This window comes from Neodiprion virginianus, chromosome 3 (genome assembly GCF_021901495.1).
Source record: "Neodiprion virginianus isolate iyNeoVirg1 chromosome 3, iyNeoVirg1.1, whole genome shotgun sequence".
Classification (NCBI taxonomy): Eukaryota; Metazoa; Arthropoda; class Insecta; order Hymenoptera; family Diprionidae; genus Neodiprion; species Neodiprion virginianus.
The window spans coordinates 40,920,013-40,945,161 of NC_060879.1; the positions used below are offsets into that span (position 1 = coordinate 40,920,013).

The 25,149-nt window shown below is 41.1% G+C and overlaps 1 protein-coding gene across 6 annotated transcripts; it reads left to right on the plus strand.

Moving 5' to 3' along the window:
- Window positions 1–1,228: 1,228 nt before the first annotated feature.
- On the plus strand, window positions 1,229–24,815 carry LOC124300014 (protein bark beetle). Of its 6 annotated transcripts, none has more exons than XM_046753603.1 (29): window positions 1,229–2,652; window positions 8,786–8,946; window positions 9,567–9,760; window positions 10,071–10,245; window positions 10,457–10,626; window positions 10,742–10,980; window positions 11,116–11,365; window positions 11,465–11,850; window positions 11,921–12,573; window positions 12,676–13,129; window positions 13,222–13,612; window positions 13,703–14,133; window positions 14,228–14,473; window positions 14,722–15,662; window positions 15,764–16,218; window positions 16,354–16,550; window positions 16,639–17,037; window positions 17,154–17,431; window positions 17,522–17,775; window positions 17,878–18,089; window positions 18,178–18,302; window positions 18,394–18,624; window positions 18,711–18,836; window positions 19,228–19,254; window positions 19,885–20,143; window positions 20,255–20,456; window positions 20,566–20,813; window positions 20,879–20,923; window positions 21,861–24,815. In XM_046753603.1, the coding sequence occupies exons 1-29, from the start codon at window positions 2,317–2,319 to the stop codon at window positions 22,650–22,652; spliced, it is 8,877 nt and encodes a 2,958-aa protein (XP_046609559.1). In that variant the 5' UTR covers window positions 1,229–2,316; the 3' UTR covers window positions 22,653–24,815. The 6 variants fall into 6 exon arrangements, with proteins under 6 accessions (XP_046609559.1, XP_046609565.1, XP_046609564.1 ...); XM_046753609.1 differs by having other exon boundaries at window positions 21,844–22,057; XM_046753608.1 differs by having other exon boundaries at window positions 21,827–22,043.
- The last annotated feature ends 334 nt before the right edge of the window (window positions 24,816–25,149 follow it).

Consider the following 25,149-nt stretch of genomic DNA (forward strand, 5'->3'; position numbering starts at 1 on the left):
TATTGCTGTACGCTTTTAATTATTACTTTAATTTGATTGTATAATTTTTTTTTTCATCCTAACAGCAATATGCTATTAGTAATGTAAGGTATGAATTCCGCATCATGTGAAACCACCAAAAGCGATATTTTGAATTACGCGGTTTATTTTTCCTGAATATGGTGTCTGCCACACTGTTCCTAGACCCTCTAGTGATACGAAAAACCATAAACGCAAGCTTGCGCCTTCTCAGGCTCATCTTTGAAGTGGGGCTGCTGTTAAGGATAAGCCATTGATCTGCAATTCAGAGCGTAACAATAATTACAACAAATGCTATGACATCTACAAATGTAATCTACCAAATTTATACGTTTCCAGGGCTTCCAGCAGCCGTGTGTTCTTGGCATTATATGCGCGTTGAACATCCATCTTTCCATTTATAAAATTACGCCTCACTAATAACATTCCCTATAAATGAAAACGGACTACTATGACTCAGTTGTATCAACCTGTGCAAAATGTTACGAACTTGGGGAAATTCGGAGCAAGAATAAAAGTCTGCAACAATGAGCAAGAAGGTCTTTGCCGTCCCGCTATTTCATGTTTCAACAAATTCGTACGCAAGTGATTTATATTTATCAATTGAGCAGGTACGGAGGCAGAAAAAGTATCATTCATGCATCCATGAACCGATTCATCTGCACGAGCACGTATTTCAAACATCTTTTGGCTATAATTGATTATTGAAAAGGCTTGAAAAAGCCCTGTATGAATCCGTACGAAAGTGTGTCAGTTGATAAGTATAGTCCGTTGCGGATCGTTCAAATCTTCGTTGTCAACGCGGATATACGGTTATTTAAAAATCGACTGGGCACGCGCAGCGCGCTGAGTGAAGTTTTGAAAAGGGCGCGTGATTTTGAACGTTGCAGGTAGCTGCTCAGGTAACCGGACAACCACGCCACTACGTCATTTCACCGTGTATTGCACCTTCGCTAACAAAGCGTAGGTGTAGTTCTACGTCACGACGCACACAGGACGCGATTCAGATGACGGCGCAGCGCAGGCATCGGTTACCTGGCGACTTTAGCGTTTAACGGGGAGACGACGCAGCGGTCAGCGGAACTGGAGGGGTTCACCTGTTTCACAACCTGCGTAACATAGTCGTGTCACGTGACCGCGACTCTTTTCGAAACGACTCCACCACTTCCACTCCAACAACCAGTAAAACCGCGCCCAATGAAACAGCAGGAGATCGCGGGCGAAAGCATCGTCAGGGAAGGCGTCCTCCGAAGAAGCGATCCGAGGCAGACGAGTAGCCTACATCGGTCAGAAAGCAGCTGTGTAGTAAAATACTCGCGAAGAGTACACGCGAGTACGAAAGTGATTGTTTTTTATGACCTGTTTTTGCGTAAAGACCGATCGTCGCAGTCAATGGCACATGTGAATGTGTGTATACGTGTTTGACGTGTAAACAATCGCGAAACTTGTGAATCTTTTAACGGCTGCTGCGTGTGTATACATATATATAGATATGAACAATTTTTAAATTTTTCGTATAACGAATCCAGTTCGCTATTGTAACGGTTATTGGGTGAAACGCGTGTTTGAGAAAATGTACGCAAATCGTCATGCCTAAAAGACATAGAGCTGTTACGGTGACCGTTCGTTCTTATCGATAAATCACACTTAAATCCTTTATGTGGATTCATCATCGAAGACGTAACGCTTGATCTTGGGATGTATGATTCATAACTACCGCATGTGGTTCAAAAGTAGGAGGCTAAAGGCGAGGCTCAAGATTTTTAATAGGTGCACTAAAATAATACTAATTCGTAAGTAACTATAATGAATCATAATTTTTGCGTCACAATAATGAGAACAATTGATAAACGTTCGCGTTCAGTAGGAGACACTACAGTGTTTGAAACGGAAGGCGGACTATGTATGGGTGAAAATTCGAGTTATTTAAATTAATTTTTAATCGATCCCTTTTCGCGGTTGTTGCGGTAGTAATACTCGCTTCCAGGCTTCCATGGCGAGTACAGTATTACAACTATGAGTACAAGAATACTATTGTGTCGTGAATTCACGTAAAAGTTGCGTTTGGAGTATGTGCCCACAGTGCATGTGTAATAAGAATTTGAATCTTCAACCGTTGAAATTTTCAACCTTAATTAGTGCAATGTCAAATTGAACACCTGTGCTCTTGAATTTTTAAACAAGATTAAGCAAGGAACAATACACTCGGAAGTGAACGAGGTTCGTCGCTAGAATTTATTAGGAATCATATAGGGTGATACACTCGAATTCGGGCAAGCAGAATTTACTTCGACGACGATGTACGGTGTGCAAGCCTTGGTCATTTTGGCATGTTTGTGCAAAAGTTGGAATGTGGCGGGACAACAGTCAAACCCTACAGATCCATCGACGATATACTACACCGAACCTCACAGCAATAGGGTGACGCCTGATTATGGAGTTTCAAGCTTCACCGAATTACCCGGCGGTCGGATTACCAAAGGTGAAAGGTTGCTCCAGAGATCCCGGAGTCCTTACGTCGTTCGGGAGGATCTTTTCGTCGAACGTGATGGGACTCTGGTGATCGAGCCTGGCGTTGAGATCCGGTTTGCTCCTATGATTGGCATCACAATACGCGGCGTTATCACTGCCGAGGTAAGTTGTACCGTTGATTGACTCTTAAAACTGCTAAGCACTTAGGAATTATCGTGGATACCGTGCTATCTCTCAGCGTTTACTGCACCGACAAATTCAGCCGTAACTAACCATTCCGACATGACTGAGCAAATCGAGAATACGAGTTGCAGAATGTGCACGTGTCCAAGGTTTTGGAAAAAATTGCGGTGCAAGATGGTGTTGACGACGGATTGACGACCAACGATCGAAGAATGTTCTTTGTTAGTTGTGAGCAGAAGGCGCGGTTGGGGACGGACATGGACATATAGCTGCTATAACGCAGGCTGTATTCTGTAAACGTATGCAGTCGCTTATTCGATCCTACGACACCCTTACATTAGCAGCGTAGTGTCTGTAACGCGCCTCACTCGATATACAGGGTGTTCCATTTTAGTCCCTTAGTGGCACACATATACCATAATTTTACATTCCCGAATACTAGATTCCAGAAATGATCTTAAATGGCATTTGTATAATATACAAATCAATTATCCAGTAACAGAGACACAGCTCGGCGTTTTTAGGAAAAAAAAATCAACAGGACGTAAGGTGTCTCAAACGTGTCTCCCATCAGAGTCTGCAGATTTGAGGTTGAGGGAAGTTCCAAGGGCTACAGGGTGTCAGATCGCGAAGCGAGTTGATACCTCGGAAAAGTCAATATATAGGCTCGGTGATGCTTTCACCAAAGTGTAAACCTAGACGCGGAAGGTCTGACAACATTAAATCCGAACCTCCATAGGACTATTTTGGTGTCAGCGCGTGTGCGCCACATGATACTTTATGCGCACCTTCTTTTTATTTGGAAATTCATTCATAACAAGTTCCAAGATTTCACGCAAGATTATAACAAATTCACAGTATCGATCGGTTATTGAATCGCATGGGTGGAATGAAACTAGTCAGAAACGGGTTGCAGTAAATTTTATTGTGTCTAATCGTTTATCAGTATTATCACGTAGCACGAGCCGGCTGTCGTAGTTGATGTTTCAGTTATCTGTTTGCCCAGCGATAAGAGGGTGTACGTTTATCAAAGCGTCTTTGTGTGCAGATGCTGTTGCACCATCGCTACATCGGTATGCATGGGCTTAGTATACATTGGCGCTTGTACGTATGAGTACAATACTGCCGTATTATAACGCATCATATGGCATACCAGCATGTAGTTAAGATATTGTACGATGTACACGTGCTCAGTCACACTTTCAAGTCATATCTGTTTGTGATTCACCTGATCATCGCGCTCCACACATTTGTACGTACGTGTAATAATAATATTTTTACACACAAATGAATCACCGATTTCAACTTTCCATTGAATGACGAGACCTGCAGGATCAATGAGTCCTTCACATACAATCACTCGATGTTCTACAGATAATATATTCTATCATTGATTGGATAATATTTATCCACCTGGTTGTAAAAATCCTTTTTCAATTTGTTCACACTTTTACAACATCTTGTGTCGGAGTATTTATACCTTTTCCAGATCGTCTTATCATTGAGACTGTAGCAAATGATGTTCTGCGGCGAAAAACTAATCCCAGTATGTCTACCGTATATTATTAAATTAGGCGGAATTAATCGATCGACTAATTTACCACAATTTCACCTTGTTACGAAACCTACTAAGTGCAACAGGTATGCGTCATTTTACATGATATGCTTCCTGTACTTGGACGTACGGCACAGGATGCAGAGGATATGATAACAGCTTCACGCGTAGGGGGACTTTACAACAATCTAATTTTCACCTGCAGTGTTCACCTCATAAAAGCTGATTCCTTAACTGCCGAAATTATGCGAATACCTTTTAATCGAAGGTTCTAATCGCTAACGTAAATATGACCATTTTAAACAGCATAAAAGAAGGCGGCTGATTTGTCAGTAACTCGAAATTCATCCGATTCAATAACTGTGGAAATTAGCACAAGTTCATGATAGACTCTGCGAAATCTTTGAAGTCAAATTTGAAAAGCTTATTAGTTATGAATAATTGAAATCTGCGCAAGCTCACAGATGTACATTCTAGTCAACGTGTATGAAATCCAAACTTGCAGACTAGTTCGAAATCATAGAGATTAAAGTACACCACATAGTTTCCGAACACCATAAGATCCGATCACGTTACAGGTGTTAAAGAGATTAGATTACTAACTTACGTGCAGGGTTACTTAAATACATTAGGCATCGTAAATTCCGAGTCCAATAAGACGACTACATTTGGCATCTGTACACGGCTACCAGGTACCAAAACCGGAAGCACAGTAACCGCAGCAAAATGTATACAGGGTTGGTGTAAATTCGAAATGAGTGAACGAAAAGTCTTACTTTCATTACGAAACGTCGAGGTATAGTAAAAAGCGCACCTCATGTTTTACGTCGATATTGCTCGCGTGTACCAGAAAAGAAAACTCGAAGCTTTCTTCTTTTAAGTCTACTTCACTTCATTTTGACCCTATCTCAGTACCATTGAGTTCAACAAAAAAAAAAAGAAAAAGTAGTCAGCTAGGTACAGTAATCCTATAGAAGCGAATGCTTCGACAAGGTTTTGGTGTCAATATCGGTGTTGTATATTCCTGGTTGAACCTTTCACTCGCAGGATTACTAACTTTACTTTCTTACGCTAGATTCACGTGCAATAAACATCTAAGAGGTGTTCACACTTACAAACTTACAATTTTTCTTGAAGAATCTGGAGTATCAAAAAAAATCATGTACCATAAGGATAACGACACGGGGTCAGCGTGAGAGACTCTTAACTGTCAGAACAATGATTCATTCTCTCATTCTTTCTCCGCAATATGGAATCTGGCGAGAAATGGTCATCTCTGCCATTTCCCGCTGTTCTACGTTCCGGGTTGCGAGAATGGAAACGAGGGCTTCCCGCCAGTTTCGGGCCAGTGATCTCTACACGGTTCTCATTGCGGTTCTTGGCGATCCTCGAATTCAAGTCTCAGTTCTTTATACCCAGCCAAGCATTATACTCGTGCGTGTACGAGCAGTAGTAAGGTAGTGTATCATTATCCATACGCACGAGTTCACTGAACGTTCGGAAGCAAGGTATTAAATACGCTAAAACTGCAACTTGTCTTGCTGAACTTTGAATATTAGTTACACAATATGTATAGCGTACTCGGGCGCAACGTGATCTTCATCGAACTTTCGGACCTTGATGAAAAAGTAGATTAACAATGTCCGCAGGAAAATTTTCATTCATATTATACCGCTGGTTTATATCTTCACATTTTACATAACATGCGATACTCTCTATAGTACTGTAAACGCCATGGGTTGACGGCTGGCTGACCAGCTTTCCTGTTCCGTACATGTATATGTATGCGATGATACACATGTCCATACCATAAAATACGCAACACCGGCTGGTAGGGGTGTACAATTTTGCGTTAGGTACATTAGGGCTATAGAATGGAGCACTTATGGGATAATACGATACAGACACTGGCATGTTGTTCGGCTCTTGATTCCACGCTTGTAAAAGCACTCTGGAATCTTGTACGTTCTATAATTTATAACGTGTGCATCCTCTCCATCATTATGTTACCTACTTATATTCGTATAATAAATGAACGCTGTTAATGCACGGCACATTTGTTCGTTTTGGTTATTTCCTGTATTCTATTGGAGGGGGGCGAGTTCCGCGGAATTATAACGGAGTGAAGCCCACGAGGCAATCACATTTTACAGTCATTGTTCATACGTTCACGAATCATTGTTAAACGATGAAAATTGATGATATTAGCTACTTGGGTAATTGTCTCGCGAATTTTTTGCACATGATTACGATTGCTTGTACTGCGGTAAGTTTCGTACACCTTGTACAACGACGTCTTCCATCTGAAACACACTTATGCCATTGTCGGAGCGAGTTGACTTCCGGTGAACAATAATTGCCCGGTCTCTTAATTTTCTAATTGACATCGCGAGGTGCCTCCTCCCTCCTCTGTCTTACCACTCCGACAATGCTGGAAGTACACGATGCAGCCGTTAAGATTGGTTTCAAGAGCCGTTCTGTTGAGTCAAGAAGGCCACGCGACGGGTCAACTAGGATTGACCCGAGGTTAGGACTGTAGCTCATTGTCAGCAGTCTGGTAACCAGAGTTGAGACCGGGGTCAACCGATTCATTTGACTTTCGGCTGCAGGGATCTCCGTTAGATGTTACAGTAATCCGCTATAATGCGCACACAACACATACGCACATACTCTGGAATTATCAAAATTTATTGACAACACAAGTCAACAAAAAAAAAAAAAAAATGATCTTTTTTCTTCCTTGAGTTTCTATTGAGATAAATTAATTTCGATTCTGCACATCGAGTAATAACCGTAACCAATATTTATTACTTATAAAGTTTGTTTTTGCCTATTCAAAAGAAAAAGAAATATGTTTTCACCAAGATGCGATGGATTTTATCGGTACCAACGTTATCAGGGAGGGTATAACGAGAGAGTATGATGGGAGATTACGTTTTGGGTTTGACACGAGAAAGTCCCCACGAAAATAGAAGAAGTACGAAAAATATTCATTTTTAAACTCTGTCTATCAATTCTTTTACATTTGTATCTCATCATTCGTTATTATTTTTGAATAAAAGTGATTTAAATGCAAAAATAAAGTTTGTTTAGCTGTGATTTACAGTAGACGCTTGAGTAATTTTTCTTAAAATCCGAAATATTGTTCTGGTCTCTGCAAAAACAAACTTTATCTAACAAAAATATATTTTCTTTCATTAGTTACGTAGAAGAAATCAAAATTTGACATCCAGAATCTAGACTCAAAATTCGTGTTGACCGGTGCAAATGATGTAAAAAAGAGTAACGAAGATTTTTATACACTACTTAAAAACGGAGCAATCGGCCGACTTCAAGTACAATCTAGCGCTGTTTCCTTCTATTTTTTTCTCGATGATACCGTTGTACAAAGCTATATTTAGGCCAAGCTAAATTCCGAATTACTGACAGTGTTCGCAATAGCTATAGATAAACATATGTCGGCTGATACGTGTTGTATCGAGAGGGCAAATTAGACACGTCTGGATATGTGTACATTCAGAATTTCGTATCACGTAAGATGAGGCATGTGTAGTAAACATATGAGCAAATTCCATCACTAGGAGTTTAAGCGTGTTTACAACTTGAATGGTAAGATCCGTTGTATTCGGTTTTCGACCATTGTACTGGTGGTCATCGAGTAGGTAAGTATCTAGGCCTTAGGAACATCTTACGACCATAACGATCATTCTAAAATTTAACTGCAATTAGCGCACCAGAATTGGACGATTTTTCATTCATACAACCGATCACTATCAAATAATCGAAAAATAATTAACTTTTTCACAATGAATCTTTTTCCCGATAGATTCTTATTGGCGTTAACGTGCTGATTATATTTCAATTATTGCTAACATTTTTTGCCAGAAAAACAAGACTCGTGCGGTACTTAAACTTTATTAAACAACGCCAAGGGTGTGGGACGGACTATAAAGCATTTAACAGACCTCGTATGAGAAAAAAAATTCTCCTTTTATTCCGTGTGAGTTGGTGCAGGAATGTTACATACAGGGTCCGAAATTTAAAGCTGTTGAATATAGACCATTGGGAATTTGTGTATAAGAGATAAAGAAAGAGAGAATAAGAACACCTGAATTTACCTGGCATCCGCGTATTTGACTCTCTGACATGCAAGGTTCAGGTAGCAGCATCAGCCTGGGTCTAGTTCAGCAGAGAGCTACTTATGTTGACTCCAGGTTAAATCAAGCGTTCTCTCTCGCACCCATTGATGGTCCCTAAACACCTTGCGGTGTCGGAACCGGTGTGAGCACAACGCAAAAACATTATCACGGATTCATTCATAAATAACAAATAATCATTGGTCATGGTCCAGATGATATTTGATTGTGAGATATTTCGTTTAATTGCCAGCATAAAAAGTATTAGAATAAAGTGTTGCTATTGGAATTCGGTGTTCGATTACTCAATTGCATGTAATTTTACCTCTATTGTTAGTTTACCACTGAAGATGAGATTCTCTATTTTTTTTTATTCAGTCACGGGAGCCAAGACGATCATGTAGAAAAATTTTTGTTCCAGGGCACACCCGAACAGCCGGTCGTGTTTACGAGCGCTGAGACGCAATCCACTCAGCCCGAGGCCAGGTCTATTCGACTTGTCGATGGGCCGAGTCCGCTCGAAGGACGGTTGCAGCTCCTTCATCAGGGCGAATGGCGAGCCGTTTGCACCAACTCTCGAAAGTACGTTTTTAAGACTGTGATATAAAGATGACTTTTGACGGAGTTTAGGATTTCGTTGTCTTTCGATGACCTTGTTCTTCAATTGGCTCGTGACAAAGCTCATCAGGCAGGGTGGTCACTGGTCAGGGAATTCCGGAAAAGCTGAAAATGTCATGGAATTCTAAAATTCTAGAATAGCCAGGGAAACGTCAGCGGTTTTTACGGAAAGTCATGGAATCGTATACTATATATTTTTTTCATACAAATACGTCCCACAATTTTTTTAAGCTTTAGACAAATTATATCAAAAAGGTTCTCTTCAAACTTTCAATGTTCCTAAATATTACCTTACAAACGATTGTGCGTATCGGCTAGATGGGACAGTCTGACCCAAGTGACAGTTCGTACTTTCGTTGAAAAAAAAAGTGATATGGAAAATGCATATATTTTTTCGAATTTCTATAACCAATTTATCCGAATTGGTCAGGGAAAATTATAAGATTTTCACTTGGAAAACCTGGAAAAGTCAGGGAATTTCGTGATGGAAATTTGATGGCCACCCTGTCAGGCCGGCTCAGAAATCTATAAATTTGACGTATCTACATGGTATACCTTTATTAAGATTACATTTCATATTTCAGTTGGACTCGGGCGGATCTTGAAACGGCTTGTCGCGAATTAGGATTGCAAGGTGGTGCGTGGCGCGGATGGTTGGATAGACAATGGCCAGCCAGACCACGTCTTCTCTACGAACAGCCAGGTTGTCGCGGTACCGAGTTATCCCTGCAAAGTTGCGACCAGTGGTCTTACAGGCAGCTCGGTGCTGGGGCCTGCGGTAAGATCTCGTTTTTTCTCGATTTATTTTAGTTATTTTTTTTTAAATTTACTTACACAGGCCATGGCCAATCGAATCTCGTAAATGCCCTTTTTATCTGCTACTGTATTGTCTACTGTATCCGATGGAGAAATTGCGGAATTTTTCGTTACAACTGGCAATAAAAATCCCAAGGGATTAATATCAAAGAATAAATCATTTTCCGTTTTCGTCGTTAACGACGAGAAGTACGGTAAATGAATCAGAAAATTAGATTATTATTCAACGAAATTGTGCAAATGCTGCATTATATATTCGCGGATGCCTGCAGATTACCATCCGGACCTTGCTATCTCCTGTCTGCCGCGACATGACGGGGCTACACAAGCAGTTAAACATTGGCGAGGCCTCCGATTTGAGGCTAGTATTTACGACAAGCCGTTAATACAAGAGAACACCATGTACGTTTACAGATCCAAGTCCGTCCTGAGGCATGTGGACATCAAGTGAGTATTCGTTACGTTTTTATTTTCTAATCGAAAACTGTGGCAATTTTTGAAAAATAGAACAAGCACCGTGCCTTATCATATTACTCGATTTAGTTTATATCAGTTCGCACCATCTCCCAGTAAATTGTTACATGGAAAACGGTGGTGAAGGTTAATTTAGTACAAGTTTATTATCTTTAAACGACCGTGGTGATTTGTTATTCTCCAGATATGCGGGCACAGGCCGTGAGTACAACACAACGTCGGCTCTCCATGTTGAAGGTGTTCCACCACGCATGGAATCACTTTCAATTCTTCACTCGTCGTTTAACGGTCTAAATGTCACTTCGCCGAATGCTCCAGTCGTCATCACCAATTGTACCATACGCAGTAACAAGGGTGAGACTTGAGTGTATCAATTGCACAGCTCATATATCTTTAACTTTAGGGATAAACTTTTCACGGAAAACGTGGAACCTTATTTGGCACTTCTAATTCAAACGAATAATTTCAGGGTATGGAATTTACGTGAACAGTTCAACCGGCCTTGCCCTGGTTGAAAATTGCGTGGTACTCGACAACGGGGCGGATGGAATAAAATACGTTCATCACGATGAGAGACCTGACGAGAAACTGGACAGAACCGATAATCATGACTTATGCCAACTTCCGGGAACTACAAGTCAAACCTTTCCGATAATTATTTTTATGGAACAACGCAACTATAAATTGAACCGGGAAGTTTGTACCAAGGTTGGTGATATACCTACGTTACATCCATAATACAGATGCATGCCTGTTGCGCGTTGATGCGAAACGTTTACGCATGGCATGTTTATCACAGTTCTACGGGATTTGAAATATATATCCCATGTGAAATTTTTCCAGCACATTTATACGCGACCCGGGCATGTCCTGACGGTGCATTTCCTGCAAATGATTACGGATCGGAATGACACGGCTACAATTGAAGTTTACGACGGAACGAGCGGGGCGGAAAAACTTTTGGGAAGTGTCAAAGTGCGGAATGGAACATTGCCGCAAAGTGTGACAACGACGCGACACAATTTGTACATCAAATTCGTTGCCGAACCTCGAACGCGGATGATTGCCTTCGTCAGACTTTCCTCGGGATACAGTAAGATTGCAGTTTTCATTACCAATCTCATTAGGCCTGTTGAACATAGTACGCGCACATTTCCGGTGTCTTATTCTTTTTTTTTCTCTCTTATTTCAGAAAAAACGTATGATTTAAACGTGACCGGCAGCACAATAGCGGACAACAATGGCCGGGGAATAGCCGTTGAAAAGATACGTTCTGCGCTGCATATTCACGATACTTCTGTATCGAACAACAATCACGTGGCGGGGGTGCACATCGCTGGTGGATCGGCGGATATAAACGTGACGGAAAGTCGCATATCATTCAACAACGGGGACGGTGTAAACGTAACTCTGTACGGTGGTAACCGAAATATATCAAGGACGAGCATTTCCTCGAATCGTGGATATGGCTTTGCTGTGTGGCTTAACGACAGCTCGAACTCGGAGTACGTTGCCTTCAATCAAACTACCGTCGTCGAGTATTCGGAGGTGTTCAAGAACAAGGACATTGGTGTATTGGTGAGCTTTACCGATATTTCATATGGCGAGGCACCGGAAGAGCATGTAAATAAAATTTACCCATTCGCAGGTTGGAAATGCGACGGGCAATTCTTACGTGAACGTAACTGGAAATTGGTTCAACGGTAGTTCGGAAGTAGCGGTTCAAGTCGAGTCCAGTTGGAGGCAGAATGGAAATTTGCTCAAGCTACAAATTGGTCACAACGTTTTTATACAAAATACGAAACTTGGGATAAAATTGAGTCCTGCTCTGAATATGGATGGATGCATTGAGTACAATCATTTCAAAGAACACTCTTACGGCGGTATATTGGTGCGGAATCCGCTTTACGAGGAATTCAATACCCTGCCGGCGACCCTGCTGATACAACATAACGAGTTCTACAACAATCGTGGTGTATTTGTTGTCAGCATTGGGCTGTCGCCGTACAGCGACATTCAGAAGCTATTGTTCACCAGAAATTTTGTTCGTAACAACCGGATTCGCGAAGCATTGGACGATGGAGAAAACCAGGGTGTGAGATTGATTCCAAGATCAAGGGTAGCGGCTGCTGTGGTCGTTTCATCCGGGAATGTCGACGTGTTTAGAAATATTCTTCAGAATCCAGAATCGCTGTACGAAATTGGCTCCCACTTGGGAGACCAGAGTAAAGTGATCAATTGCACTTATAACTGGCTTGGATTTTCCGAAGAGCAAAAAATATTTGACCGATTGTTTCACAGGTATTGTCTATATATGTTTTAGTTTGTTTATCCAACGGTATAGCTGCGACGTCATTCACAGTTTTGCGCGGAACTCCCATTATTGTATCTTTGAAATTTCAGGAAAGACAGGTACAATTTAGCCAAAATTGAGTATCTGCCGTACCTCTTGCACCCCAGCAATCCGGCGGCCAATACAATAATATCAAATCCTACTTACGTGGCGCAATTTCAAACCCCGGGCACGAATTTGGTAGGTGGAGAGGTCGATGGACAGGAAAGTCTCTCAGCTGGAGAGTACATTGTTCTACGAGATATCAATATCAGGCCTGGAGGTAAACTGACCCTGCAGCCAGGTGTTACCTTGCGATTTCCGCCCGCGGTCGGAATGATGATCGCTGGTAAGCTGGATGCGCGGGGCAAAGAGCCGAGCGACATCATGTTTACCCTAAAGGAGGAGATTGTCTACGAACCTGAAAATGAAACTTCCACGGACATGGCGATGCTTGAAGACGGCGAGACAAATGCCCCCGTAAGACTTTTGGGCGGTCGTACGAATCTTGAAGGCAGACTGCAGGTATGGTGTTCAGACTACATTTTTGTCATAATGAGGCCAGTTTCGTTGTTCGACGTGTTATACTTATAGCTTAATTATGTCGACACGTATAGGTTCGCATAGGAGAAAGATGGGGAACCGTCTGCAATTACGGTTGGACGATTAGAGACGCTGCTTTAGTGTGCCACCAGCTAGGACTGAGCTTGGATCCAGATAATTGGTTCATGGAACGCTCAGAGATTCCAAGTGCCGGTACAAACGAGGAAATCGTACTGAGCAACGTTCAGTGCACGGAGGACGACGTTGATATCACAAAATGTCGGTCCGAAAGCGTAAACGAGTTTGAAAATTCTTGCACCCATGAAAACGACGTCGGTATTGTTTGCTCGGAAGCCGCCTGGGCTGGTCTCAGATTCAGCCCGTTGGCTCAAAGAAGCGACCTTCAGTATATCACCATAGAAAGAGCTGGTCTCTTTGACTATACAACGAATGCGTTCAAGCCTGGTAAGTACAATAAAGATTTATTCTCCAGATTCGTCAGTGTGATATTCCTTGAAACGATAGCGTGACTTACCTGTCAATTAATCATTCCAGCGTTGCAAATTGACTTTGCAAGACACTCTATGGACGGCATAAAAGTCGTAAATAATCTACAAGACGGACTGGGTGTATTGTATTCCGACATTTACTCAGCGGACGCCGTGAATACCGTCAGGAACAGCGAGTTTTCTAACAACAGAGGAAGTGGGATGAGTTTCAAACAGCTTGGCTTGAAAGTTATCCGTTCGCGGTTGGAGAATAATGGGATAGCCGGGATCAGGCACAATCCCGCTCTATCGGCAGTTCAGCAAAGAGAGTTTGCCGGATGGTTTGATCGTTCTCCCGACATGACGGTCGACACGCCTTACAATCCGATCGTAATACCTGAAGATAGTGGTGATATTGAATTGGCCAACGGGGAAACGAAGTACGTTATCACTGCTAAGGCCGACCGAGCAAATCTCGACCGTGTGATAAATATTCAGGTGAGAATTCATGAGAGAAAAAAATTTCTCAGATGACAATGGCAATCACTTCGAACGTGTCTGAAAATATGTCTGATGTGATTATATTTTACAGTGTACACCGGGCTATGTGATAGGTATCCAGCTCTTGAATCCGATACAGAATCGAAGCACGGAGCAGATAATTATCCATGATTCCCACCACCTGAATCACAGAGGTAACATCTGGTATCTGAAGAGAGATCTTACTGTATTTCCTGTCAGTTCCAGTTCGTACAAAGTTATCCTGGAATATCACAGCGGCGATGCTTCTCTCGGTGGTACAGTTATCGCGCTTACTGCACTCTTGGCACCAGTTCAGGTAAGCTTAAGAGCTTAAAAACTTATAATCCCACAATTCCTATCGTAGTAGGATTCCTCAGCTTGGGTTTTTCGGAACTCAAAACGATCGAGCCCTTTTTTTAAAAAATAAGTCTTCTTCGCAAAAATACACGATGTTACATTTCTAGCGGTATCAGTAGTAACGAATATAATGATTGTAGCATGCGTAATATATTATGCGTAAATTTGAATAACAGCATCTGTATTTACGCATCATGTGTATTGTAGGATATTCGTAATCGAATCGTTCAAGGACCAGTTCCAACACTGACCGTCACTAACACAAAAATTAAAGGGAATAAACGCGGTATTCTGGCCTCGTACTACAACCGATACCTGGACGAATTAGGTGACCACTTTTTACGAAAGGCCAACGAAACGATTAAACTGATCGGCTGTGAAATATCTCATAATACCGATCAGGCAATTTATGTGAATTCACCGCACTGGAACGTCTTTCAATCGAACGTATCAGAGATTTCGTTTCAAATAAACAACACATTGATTACCGACAACGGCAAAGGAATCCTGCAATTCAGCCGGGACTTGAGGCATTCGAATAACTTATTTCATTGGCTATTGCAAGACAATACCTTCGAAAGAAATCGTGCTGGTGGTTTCGACGTTACGTTGCCCTACGTGTGGCAGTACAATGAAAATTTCACTCACTCGTTATACTTCGATAACAACACCTGGCGCAACAACGAGCAATTTAGTTTCATCGTCGACGGCCACTTTGCCAATTTGAACATGTCTTTCAACGTGTTCGATACCAATCGATGCAAGACGGGTCTCATATCCATACGTGGTATGGAAAAGCGGATGGAGATTCACGATAACAGGATTGAAAAGAACAGCGGTACCTACATGGTAGAGTTCAAGGCTGACAGCCAGTCGGAAATATTGGGCGAGATAAACGCCATATTTTACAAGAACGAGGTGAAGCGAAATCACTACGAAAGCGTAACCAGAGGTTTTCATCAGATGTACAACACGCCGACATACGTGGTCGGTTTTCACGGTATTCAAAAGGTGCGTGTGTACAGAAATTTATTCGGCGAAAACACATTGGATTACGAACTCTTGGCTGGCATCAGAACTGCGAAGATTAACAACGAGGTACAGGTAACGGAAAATTGGTGGGGCACTGCTGACTTCGCCCAGATAAGGTATGTCTAATACCAATTTCAGAACAGTACCATCTTATTTTACAGATGCCTGAAATTTTTATCGAACTATATCGTTTCTTTAACTGTCGTTATTACCACAGGCAGAGAATCTTTGATTTCGACGATTGGAACGATCATGCGGTGGCCAACTTTGTACCCTACCTGACAGAGGACGCGATCGATTCATCGATTTCAGTCACCTGGGATCTCGTAACCAGTGCGGATTTGGATAATCTGGGGGGAAGGCTTACCGAAACCTTGTCACTGTACCCGCGTGAGAACCCCTACGTCATACGAGCTGATATAACAATAATGCCGGATGCAACGTTGAACATTTACCCGGACGTTGTGATGGAGTTTGCACCCAACGTCGGTATTTTGGCTCTCGGAACTTTGAATGCTATCGGAGCTCACGGGCATGAGATCGTGATGAGACCTTTGACCGTCGACAATCCAAGTTCCAATATGTTGAGAAAACGGAGCGTGAAAAATGCCCTGTCATTGGACACAATTCGACTATGCAAGGAGGGAAATTGCACATCCTCGAGCAATGAAGGTATGCTACAAAAGATTGCCAACTAATACCTCGTGCACTCACTTGCATGTTTTCAAGCATTGATGAAAAATAATTTCAAGTAAACCTCAAAATTTTGCATGTTGTTTACTTTGTCTACTTTTTTTTTTTAAATAGGCTTTTTGGAGTATTTCAATCACACAACCTTGCAATGGATACCAATATGCGACTCACGTTTCACCGAACGCAACGCGGAAGTTGCTTGCCGTCAATTGGGTTACGATTCGTTGAACGTTTTCGTTACTCGGGATCGCAGATATGAGCTTCATCAAGGCTCACTGACGCGAATTTGGTCATGGCCCGAACCCTTGCAGGTGAAAATGATTCCCACATTGCTACGATTGATCGTGGATAAGGGACTTAAATTTCTTAATCAATCCTTGTAATTATATGATATTTCAGTGCGTCGGAGTCGAAGAGCGTATCGAAGACTGTCAGATCCGATTGAACGGACAACTGTTTGGCCACAAGTACGAGTGCCCGTGGGATGGCGAATTCGTGTTCGTTCACTGTGGCGAACGGAACCTGGATCTGACCCAGGACTATTGGGGTGGCATACGCATGGCTAACGCCGAATTCGAACATCACTTATACGAGCATCGCATTCATGACGTTATTACTCATGGTACCGTTCGCCGAATAGAATCTGTACTCAAGTTCGTGAACGTCACGGGGGCTGGTATCCTGCACAATGAAAAATCTGCAGCTGTCCAGTCTATTATGAAATCCCCGGAAATTACTCACGTCGGAGTTACCCAGAGTGCTTATCACGGGATCAATATCATTTCTCCTACGCATACGGTATGTGGACTATTGTAACAGCCCCAAGTGCTAGAAAAAAATTCATAGAATACTATAAAATTCTGACTGACTAGCAGACCTGATCACCTATTGAACCTGCCGTTACATTTTGACAGGTGGAGCTGCTGTTCAACAGTATTGACAACGTATTGGGAAATGGTTTAAATATTCTGTCGTTAACCGGGGAAGGTCGAGAGGCCGATGAGAGTTCGTTTACACCTATCAAATCTCTAAACATTCCGTATCACTTATTCAGCATGATCGATATTTGCGATACCGATAAAGAAATAACGATCGAGGAACGGGTACTCGTTTACTACAAGTACGATAATAATCCGGTAAATTGTGTCAAGATATTCAGGAGTACCTACAGGGCTAAGCCTTTCGGATTCAGGTGAGCGAATGCGTGGTATACTCATACGTAGAGTTTTGAAAATTGTCGTTTGTGATCCGTTCAATGAAACTTGGCAAATCTGTGTTGCAGACTCCTCCAATTCGACTTGTTCAATTCGACCGGCAAGCCTGGACGTGCCGACGGAATCACTTTGTACGACGGAGATATTTACAACGTGACAGCTCGTGAAATTGGGCATCTGGAAGCTGGTACATCGCAAGAAAATGAGCTGTTCCGAACCACCGGACCTAGCCTCAGTGTTAGATTATTCACTAACGGTGCCAGCGGTATCCATGGATTCATTGCAGAAATTGTTACATTACCGATATCCGCGATTGGATTCAGTAAGCGGAAAATCAGTCTCATTATAATCGCGGTTGAGAAAAAAGTATAGCAGGTGGAGACAAAGAAGTCCTTGTATAATCGAGATAACGCAATTGTTACAGATCGCGACGTTCAGCACAACGTATCCTATTCCATAGTATCAAACTGCCACGAGGGTGCGGTTAAATACGCGAGCGCCGGGGAAGTGAACGCAATAATGACCCTGGAGAGGAATCAGTTTACGAACAATTGCGCGAAGCTCTATGGAAATATAACAACCTGCGGATCCGCGATTACATTGGACGTGCAAAATACGCAGTCACTGTATTTTCGCGTGAGTGTTTCCGGGCAATCAATCAGTCTCGTCTTTTGAATGAATCGGATAACCGCGTGTGTTATATCTAATCCTTAAAACGTTGCAGAATAACTTGCTGAAAGGAAACCAAGGTGGTTTATTGATACGTGCTGGTTCCGGAGGGTCTGCCACCTCTCTGAAAGGCTGGATTCATAACAATTTGTTTACCGACAACTTTAACAAGCCCGCATTGTAAGCGTAACGTATTTCTGAATATGCAACCCTTTTTCTATCCATGTTAAACCGTCGATGTAATTTACATATACGTATTTATAATTTTCAGGTACGTGGAAGGTAGACAAAGCAGTCCTTATCAGGAAGTCACGATATTCCGAAACTATTTTACGAGAAACATTGCCCCGTATGAGAATAATATTGTGCTGAAACAGGTAGTCAGTAATATGACGTTGAACTACCTGCACGGCAATCAGGGCAAGCATTTACTAGAGATTTCTGGATTTGAACGAGTTCGATTACCGATATATCAGAGTACTTCGCATAATGGATTTTACAAGTAAGTTTCAATTATATTTGAGCGAGTAGAAAAACAACCGCATTGTGTATGCATTTACTTATAATATTTACCTTTGTTTTTTGTAGAAATTATGCAGTGAACCGAGAGAGTAGAAGTACTATTGTCGCTGGCACACCGGGACAACAATACGTCGACAATGTATTTTTCAATCCCGACAACGACTATGAAATGTCAACAATGAACAGATCGCTGTAAGTGTTTTGCAAATCATTTTTTTCATTAGTTGGAGTAATGGTAGTTAGGTACACACGTTATATGCATAATGCATAATATGCATATGAAATGGTGGATTTCGTATCACTAAACACAGCCAGAATGCCTGAACCCAGTTGAAAACCTTGTATAATCCCTGATTGATACCTGAACTTACATATAACTCGTACACCTTAAAATGAGCGAGTAACGATTGGATAGCTCTTTATTACTTCATATTTTTCATAATCAAAACGAGGTATTCTTGGATTCTAAAATCGTATAATTAAATTCCCCATATTATACACATTCACCTAACTCAACTGTATTTACTTTCATCTATACATATACGTAATTGGATGGAACCCGCATGTGCATGACAATAATCAGACTTGTCGAGACGGAGTGGTATTACAAGTAAGTTATTGAGTTGAATTCAACTATAATATGCAAGCAATCGCGCTACGCTTAGGTGGAGGTGTAACATTTGGTTTCGTCAACTTGTCCCGCTTTTCCACTCTGTTTCTTGATTTAACGAACAACTGACATTTCTGTAAATACATGTAAGTACGAATGGCGTTTGGCTCTTTTCTCATTTTGATTAAAAATTTCTAATTCAAGTAAGTATATTTACATTGTGCGAGTTTGAGACTACATTTTTTGCACGCCAGTTGAACTCCTTACCACGACCGCTTCTCAAGTTAGTGCCTTGGTGCATTTCTTCCACGTCTGTCCGCACGGAAGAGTCAAAGCATATTGTTGTTGAATGTGAGCAGCATGAAGTTTTTGTCGTTATAATACACGGTGGCCACTGAAATTCTGAAAAACCTGGAAATGTCATAGAACGAAAAAGTACACGGAAAATACGAATATTTTTTTCCATTTTCTATAACCAATGAGATTCCTATAACCGTGATGGAGGTTCAGTGGCCGCCCTGCAGCAATATCATGTTCGCTTTACACGTGCCGCGATGTGGTAAAAATGAGTAACTGCCTAACATCCACAATTAATAAAACCCACTATTTTGACCATGCATCGCCGTACAGCGAATTGGAAATGTGGAGATCGCACGTGGATGCAAGACACAACTGGTGGGGCTATAACGAAACCATAGCCGTTGCCGGAAGGATAAGAGACCGCGAGGATTCACCTGAACTTCTCCAGGTAGATTATCAACCCTTTCACATGAGTAACAAGAGCGTTTTGACTGGCAAGTGTCCACCTGCCTGGGAATTGGTAGGCGACACGTGCTACATATACATTGGCGCTCCCATGGACTTTTACTCAGCAAGAGATTTCTGTCGGGTACGTAACTTTTGAAATCCCTGCAAGAAGAAAGACGGGCCTTTCTATAATTCTACGGTCAGCACTATCGAAAGATCATTGCACAAATCAATGATACAAACTGAATTACAGATGGCCAATGCGTCGATGCCTTTTATAATGGGCGATTACATCGAATTGTGGAAATTCCTGAAGAAGCAACAGACACGGTTCGATTATTCCGAACGAGTTTGGGTACAGCAATTAGAGAAGGTTGACCAATGCACGATGTTTACATATCAAACGATCGAAGTTGATCACTGCATGCAGCCAAACACATTCATTTGTGAAATTGGTAACTATGTTGATGGGTGTATTTTTAATGCAATGCCGATTCTCCGATCGGAATTTTCAAATGTTGGTCGTTGAACTTGCATAAATCGTAATTATTTCGTTGTGTCTAGATCCCAGAGTATATATCGACCCTTTATCGTGGAGAAAAGACATAGTGGCAATAGGAGTGTTGAGCTCGGCTGGAATAGCGCTCGCACTTTTGGCGGCTGCCATAGCCCTTTGGGTTTCAAAATCGAAGAGAAGACGAGTGGAACGTCTTGAAAGGCGAAACTCCATCAGACAGTCTCTGCACTCGCTTCGATCGGTCGGTTCAACTTCTGGATTCACGGAACTCGGTTATCGAAGAAAGCCAATTTCTGTAAGTTGCTCGATCTCCCGTATTTTACTGTAAATTTATTAATCTTATCTTATGCATTTTATAAGCGGCGAAAACGGGAAAAAAGAGTGGTTCTGGTACCACCCATGCAGGTTAGAAACTAATTATTTGAGAATTCCATTACTCTTGTGCCATTCGATCAATGTTGCTTGTGTCCTTAGATTATAATACACCAATTACACAGGTCTCCAAAAAAAGATTTTTCTTTAACTGCATGGCATGTTTCGGTAAATATTATGTTTTCGAGTGTGTTGAATCCAAAATATATTTTCATTTCCCTTAAAAAAGCATAACAATAATGAAAAAACTACTATTTTATCACAATGAATTAAACAAAATTTCTTATAAAATTAAACAAACAATTTCTTTATGAAATATATTTAACATTCCGTGTTCATTCTTTTCCCCTATGAAACCTTTTCTTCTTTTCTTTGATACACCTCCGAACACGCTTCCGCTTTACATTTTCTCTTTCCCTGTTCGTATTTATTCCTGAGTCTCACTCTAATGCATATTAAACGAAACTACAAACACGAATTAAAGAAAAAACATGACGCGATGGAACTTTTTGAGTATTCTTCCCGGTCTCATTGAGTGAACATTTATCAGAAACAGTATAGAAAACCTGTGCAGTTTTTTGGTTGCAGACCTGTGTCATTACTGTTATGTATTATAACGGCTTCATGTAATCCCCAGCATATTCGCGCGATGGTAAATGTGTACACTGCAATATTGTAATCCGACATTTTGTGCAAACCTTACTGCATAGGTAACTGCGTGTAATACAAGACAGAAGACGGCTCGAATTTAGTGAATGAGAGTGCGAGAAAGATAGAGATAGAACTTGTTTTATCAGCCTTAAACTGCTTCTAAAGCAGATCCAGTAAGGAAGAGAGCGTTTTGTCTTTTTGGAGGTTATTGGTATACGCGCAGTTCCCACGTCATATTTGCACGAAATGTCCGGTCGGTAAGTTAGGGAGTAGAATGTTGGGCAGGCGCTTTTGACATCTAGACGCGACGTATTTTCAGGCGAAGCAATCAACCGATACGCTCAACTCTCGATCTCTGGATTATAAGAAAATGATGAACTCCGGGAGCATAGATTCGATGGATAAGTCTCAGTTGAATTCGTCGATGGAAGACAATCAGAGTTACGACGTTTACGAGGCGCACAATCCTCGTTATTCACCGAGGGCCACTAATGCCGCCGAATTCAAGGCTAACAATCCGCCAAAGTATCATCCGACAGCGAGGTCCGTTAACCCCGCCTTCGACCTCTCGTATCGAAACGAGGGATTCAGGAATCACTCAACCTTCACGGTCCCGGATCAAAACGGATGGCCCTCGACTGGGAACGTCGAACCTCCAGCCGACACTCCCGAGGACAGCCCGTCCGAGCCAATGAACGAGCTATCGTATTTAAACAATGCCTCGACCTTGCCCTTAAATTCGAGTCTCGCTACGACCGATTCAATAAGCGATATGAAGCGGGAACTCGAAGCAACCCCGGCGCACAGCCCGACCGGAGGTTTCGCCCCATCAATCCAATACGACACCGAGCCGCTAACGCCTGGATCCGAACCGGTTCCAGAATACTTTAGCCCCCCGCCTCCCCATCCTTATTATTACGAGGAAAGGCCCAGAAGCGAGGCTCTTCTGGAATCCAATTTAGATCAGCCGGAAGAAAAACCTTTACGGTCAAAGAGCGAAGCCTTGCTGGAAACTAATTTCGACGTATTCACACCGCCCGAACCTACAGAATTGACGCAGCTCTCATCGGGCTCACGCAGCAAAAGTCAACCTCTCGAGACGGCTATGTAAATACGGATACACATGCGTATATGTATGTATACATGACCAGCTGTGGTACACAGTGATTGTACAGATCGTTCGTAATACTTTGCCCCGTTCGATCTGCGTTTCAATATTCCAACACTCGTTTTCGTTTCTATTTATTTTTGTTTTTTCGTTGTATACGTATTTTTGTTCTCGACGCGAGGTAGAATCCCGAAACGCTACTATTGAATAGTATAAAAGTTAGGAAGACGTGAAAGAGAAACGAAGACCAGAAATATAACAAGTACCTGATTCAGAATGTCGTTTACTCTGGATGTGACTCATCATTTTGGCTGCTGGATCCTAAATTTGACAAGATTAACTTGCCGTTTTTCTCTATCCTCCACTGGAATGGTTGGAATTATCCTTATTAAATAATGCAATTGTAACATTTATTGATTTTCTTGAAATAATGAAACTCTTTCTCAAGCCTCACATCTTTTATAATATCTTAAGACCCTATATCTTAGGAAACTATAAAAGATTTGTTTGAAATTTCAATTGCTTTCACAAAAATTAATTGTTACCAGAATTACTACTAGGAATTGTTACTAGTACATCTACTTGATGTGGTTTAATTCAACACGACCAGTGCGATGGTTTGTGAATACGTGCACGTCCTATACGAATTAATAAGAAAGCAAAATGGAAGTCCGGGATTCATAGTATTTGACACAGTGTTTTTGGTATGTCTTTTTAAACTGTCATTGAAAATTTCATCAATTTGCATCTTTGCGGATAAATTCTGAAACGAATTATGCGTTGGCCTGCACAGTCTTCCTGATTAATTAATTTAAATAATCAATTCCCCTGGTCGAGCTATTTTATACACCGAATTAGATTGAGTATACTATTGATAATGGATACAACATTCACTACGAGTAAAAGCTGACTGATAATCAGACTCTTCAATTTCGACAAAAGTATTCTAAGACATACAAGTGTTTTCATATTTTCTGCCGCCATTGCGGAATGTTTCTTGTGCAGTTACGATTCGATCTTCATTCCAATTATACATAAATACACAGTATAGACTGTTTAAACACATAAGTAAGTATAAAGAAGCCGATAACCGATCAACATTTTTCTAATTTTATTGGATGAATGCGTAGGTATATGAAATGATCGTTCTACTAATCGACAAAGTTCAAGGTATGATGTATTTGTGAAGACGTACTTTAGAGAGAAAAAATGAGGTTTGCTGTAATTAATTAATCACGCGTGAACATGTCTTACAAAAAAAAATATGTATATTAGTGACTAAGCTTATAATAATGCGTAGTATTACATTTATGTACAAACGTATACTTGAAAATTACACGTGCATGATAATCCAGAATGTGAAATTCCGTAGTTTAAGATTCGTAACTTACATAATAATTCATTGTATTGTTGTGTCCCGTTCTAATGATATAATTTTTTAATTTCATCATCGCTGTATGGAAGTTTACATGTAAGATTTATTTGCGTCCATAATTGATATAAATAACGATTTAGGATTAGGAATGAATTATCATATTTTTCGTCTTTATTCTTTACAGTTAAACAGTCTAATGTTTCCACTGTAGTTTAAGTGAAAGAACACACACACACACTGCCAAATGCATAAACGCGTTCATTATGTAAGTTAATGTTAATATAGTACTGTTTTCGAAGTTGTGATATACAACTCGCACGAGACATCGAGCGAGTATAATATTAGAATATTTCTATAGCGATGTAATTTTTCTATAAGTGATTATTGTTGAGCAGGTACATTAAACCCAAAAATAGTTCTTGCAGAGTTTGACTTGCCGTTGCCACTTCTGCGTTTAAATTTAACAAACAGACAAGCTAAGTTTGAGCACAGAATGCCTTGACGTCAAGTTCAAATCTGAATGAACTATCTTATGTGCGTTAGAATATATTTGCAAATTTGTTTTAATCTCATTTTGTTTGCAAAATTGATTTTTCACGTTAAGATTGATATAATTAGTTATAAGAATTTTCTATGCCAGCGTTGGTGCATGAATTTGTCCGTCCATGATGTTAATAATTATAGTTTGAATATTAAAAATATATTATAAAATGATGCGCCACAGTACAATTACGCAGTATTCATTAAATTCCCTGACATTTTCATGGTTATACTTCACTAAAGAATGCTGACAAAGAAGACATCCAATAAATAAACTTTGTGTTCAGGAGGTCGTATAAAGGAGCTGAGATCAAATACGGTGTAATTCATTTTCCATAATTAGATTATCTGATCATTCGAGCATCAAAGAACTGTAAAACTGGCCCCGGAGCGTTCCCGGATCTGCAACAACAAGGTACTAAGGCCAAGGATAAGGACGAGAATAAGGCCGACGGCTAAGACACGGAATAGTTACGAAGTCTCTTCGAAATATCAAGAGATTAAGACTGTTTGAAGGAACCCGCATTTCTCCCCTTTCGAACAATCGACTCATGCCCAAAGCCATTCTCTGCTGTACGTCGGATA

Coding starts and splice junctions, on each gene's coding strand:
- LOC124300014 (XM_046753603.1), top strand. CDS start 2,317: ATGTACGGTGTGCAAGCCTTGGTCATTTTGGCATGTTTGTGCAAAAGT. Junction 9,761..10,070: donor GCTCGGTGCTGGGGCCTGCG/GTAAGATCTCGT, acceptor GGATGCCTGCAG/ATTACCATCCGGACCTTGCT. Junction 20,457..20,565: donor CACATTCATTTGTGAAATTG/GTAACTATGTTG, acceptor CGTTGTGTCTAG/ATCCCAGAGTATATATCGAC.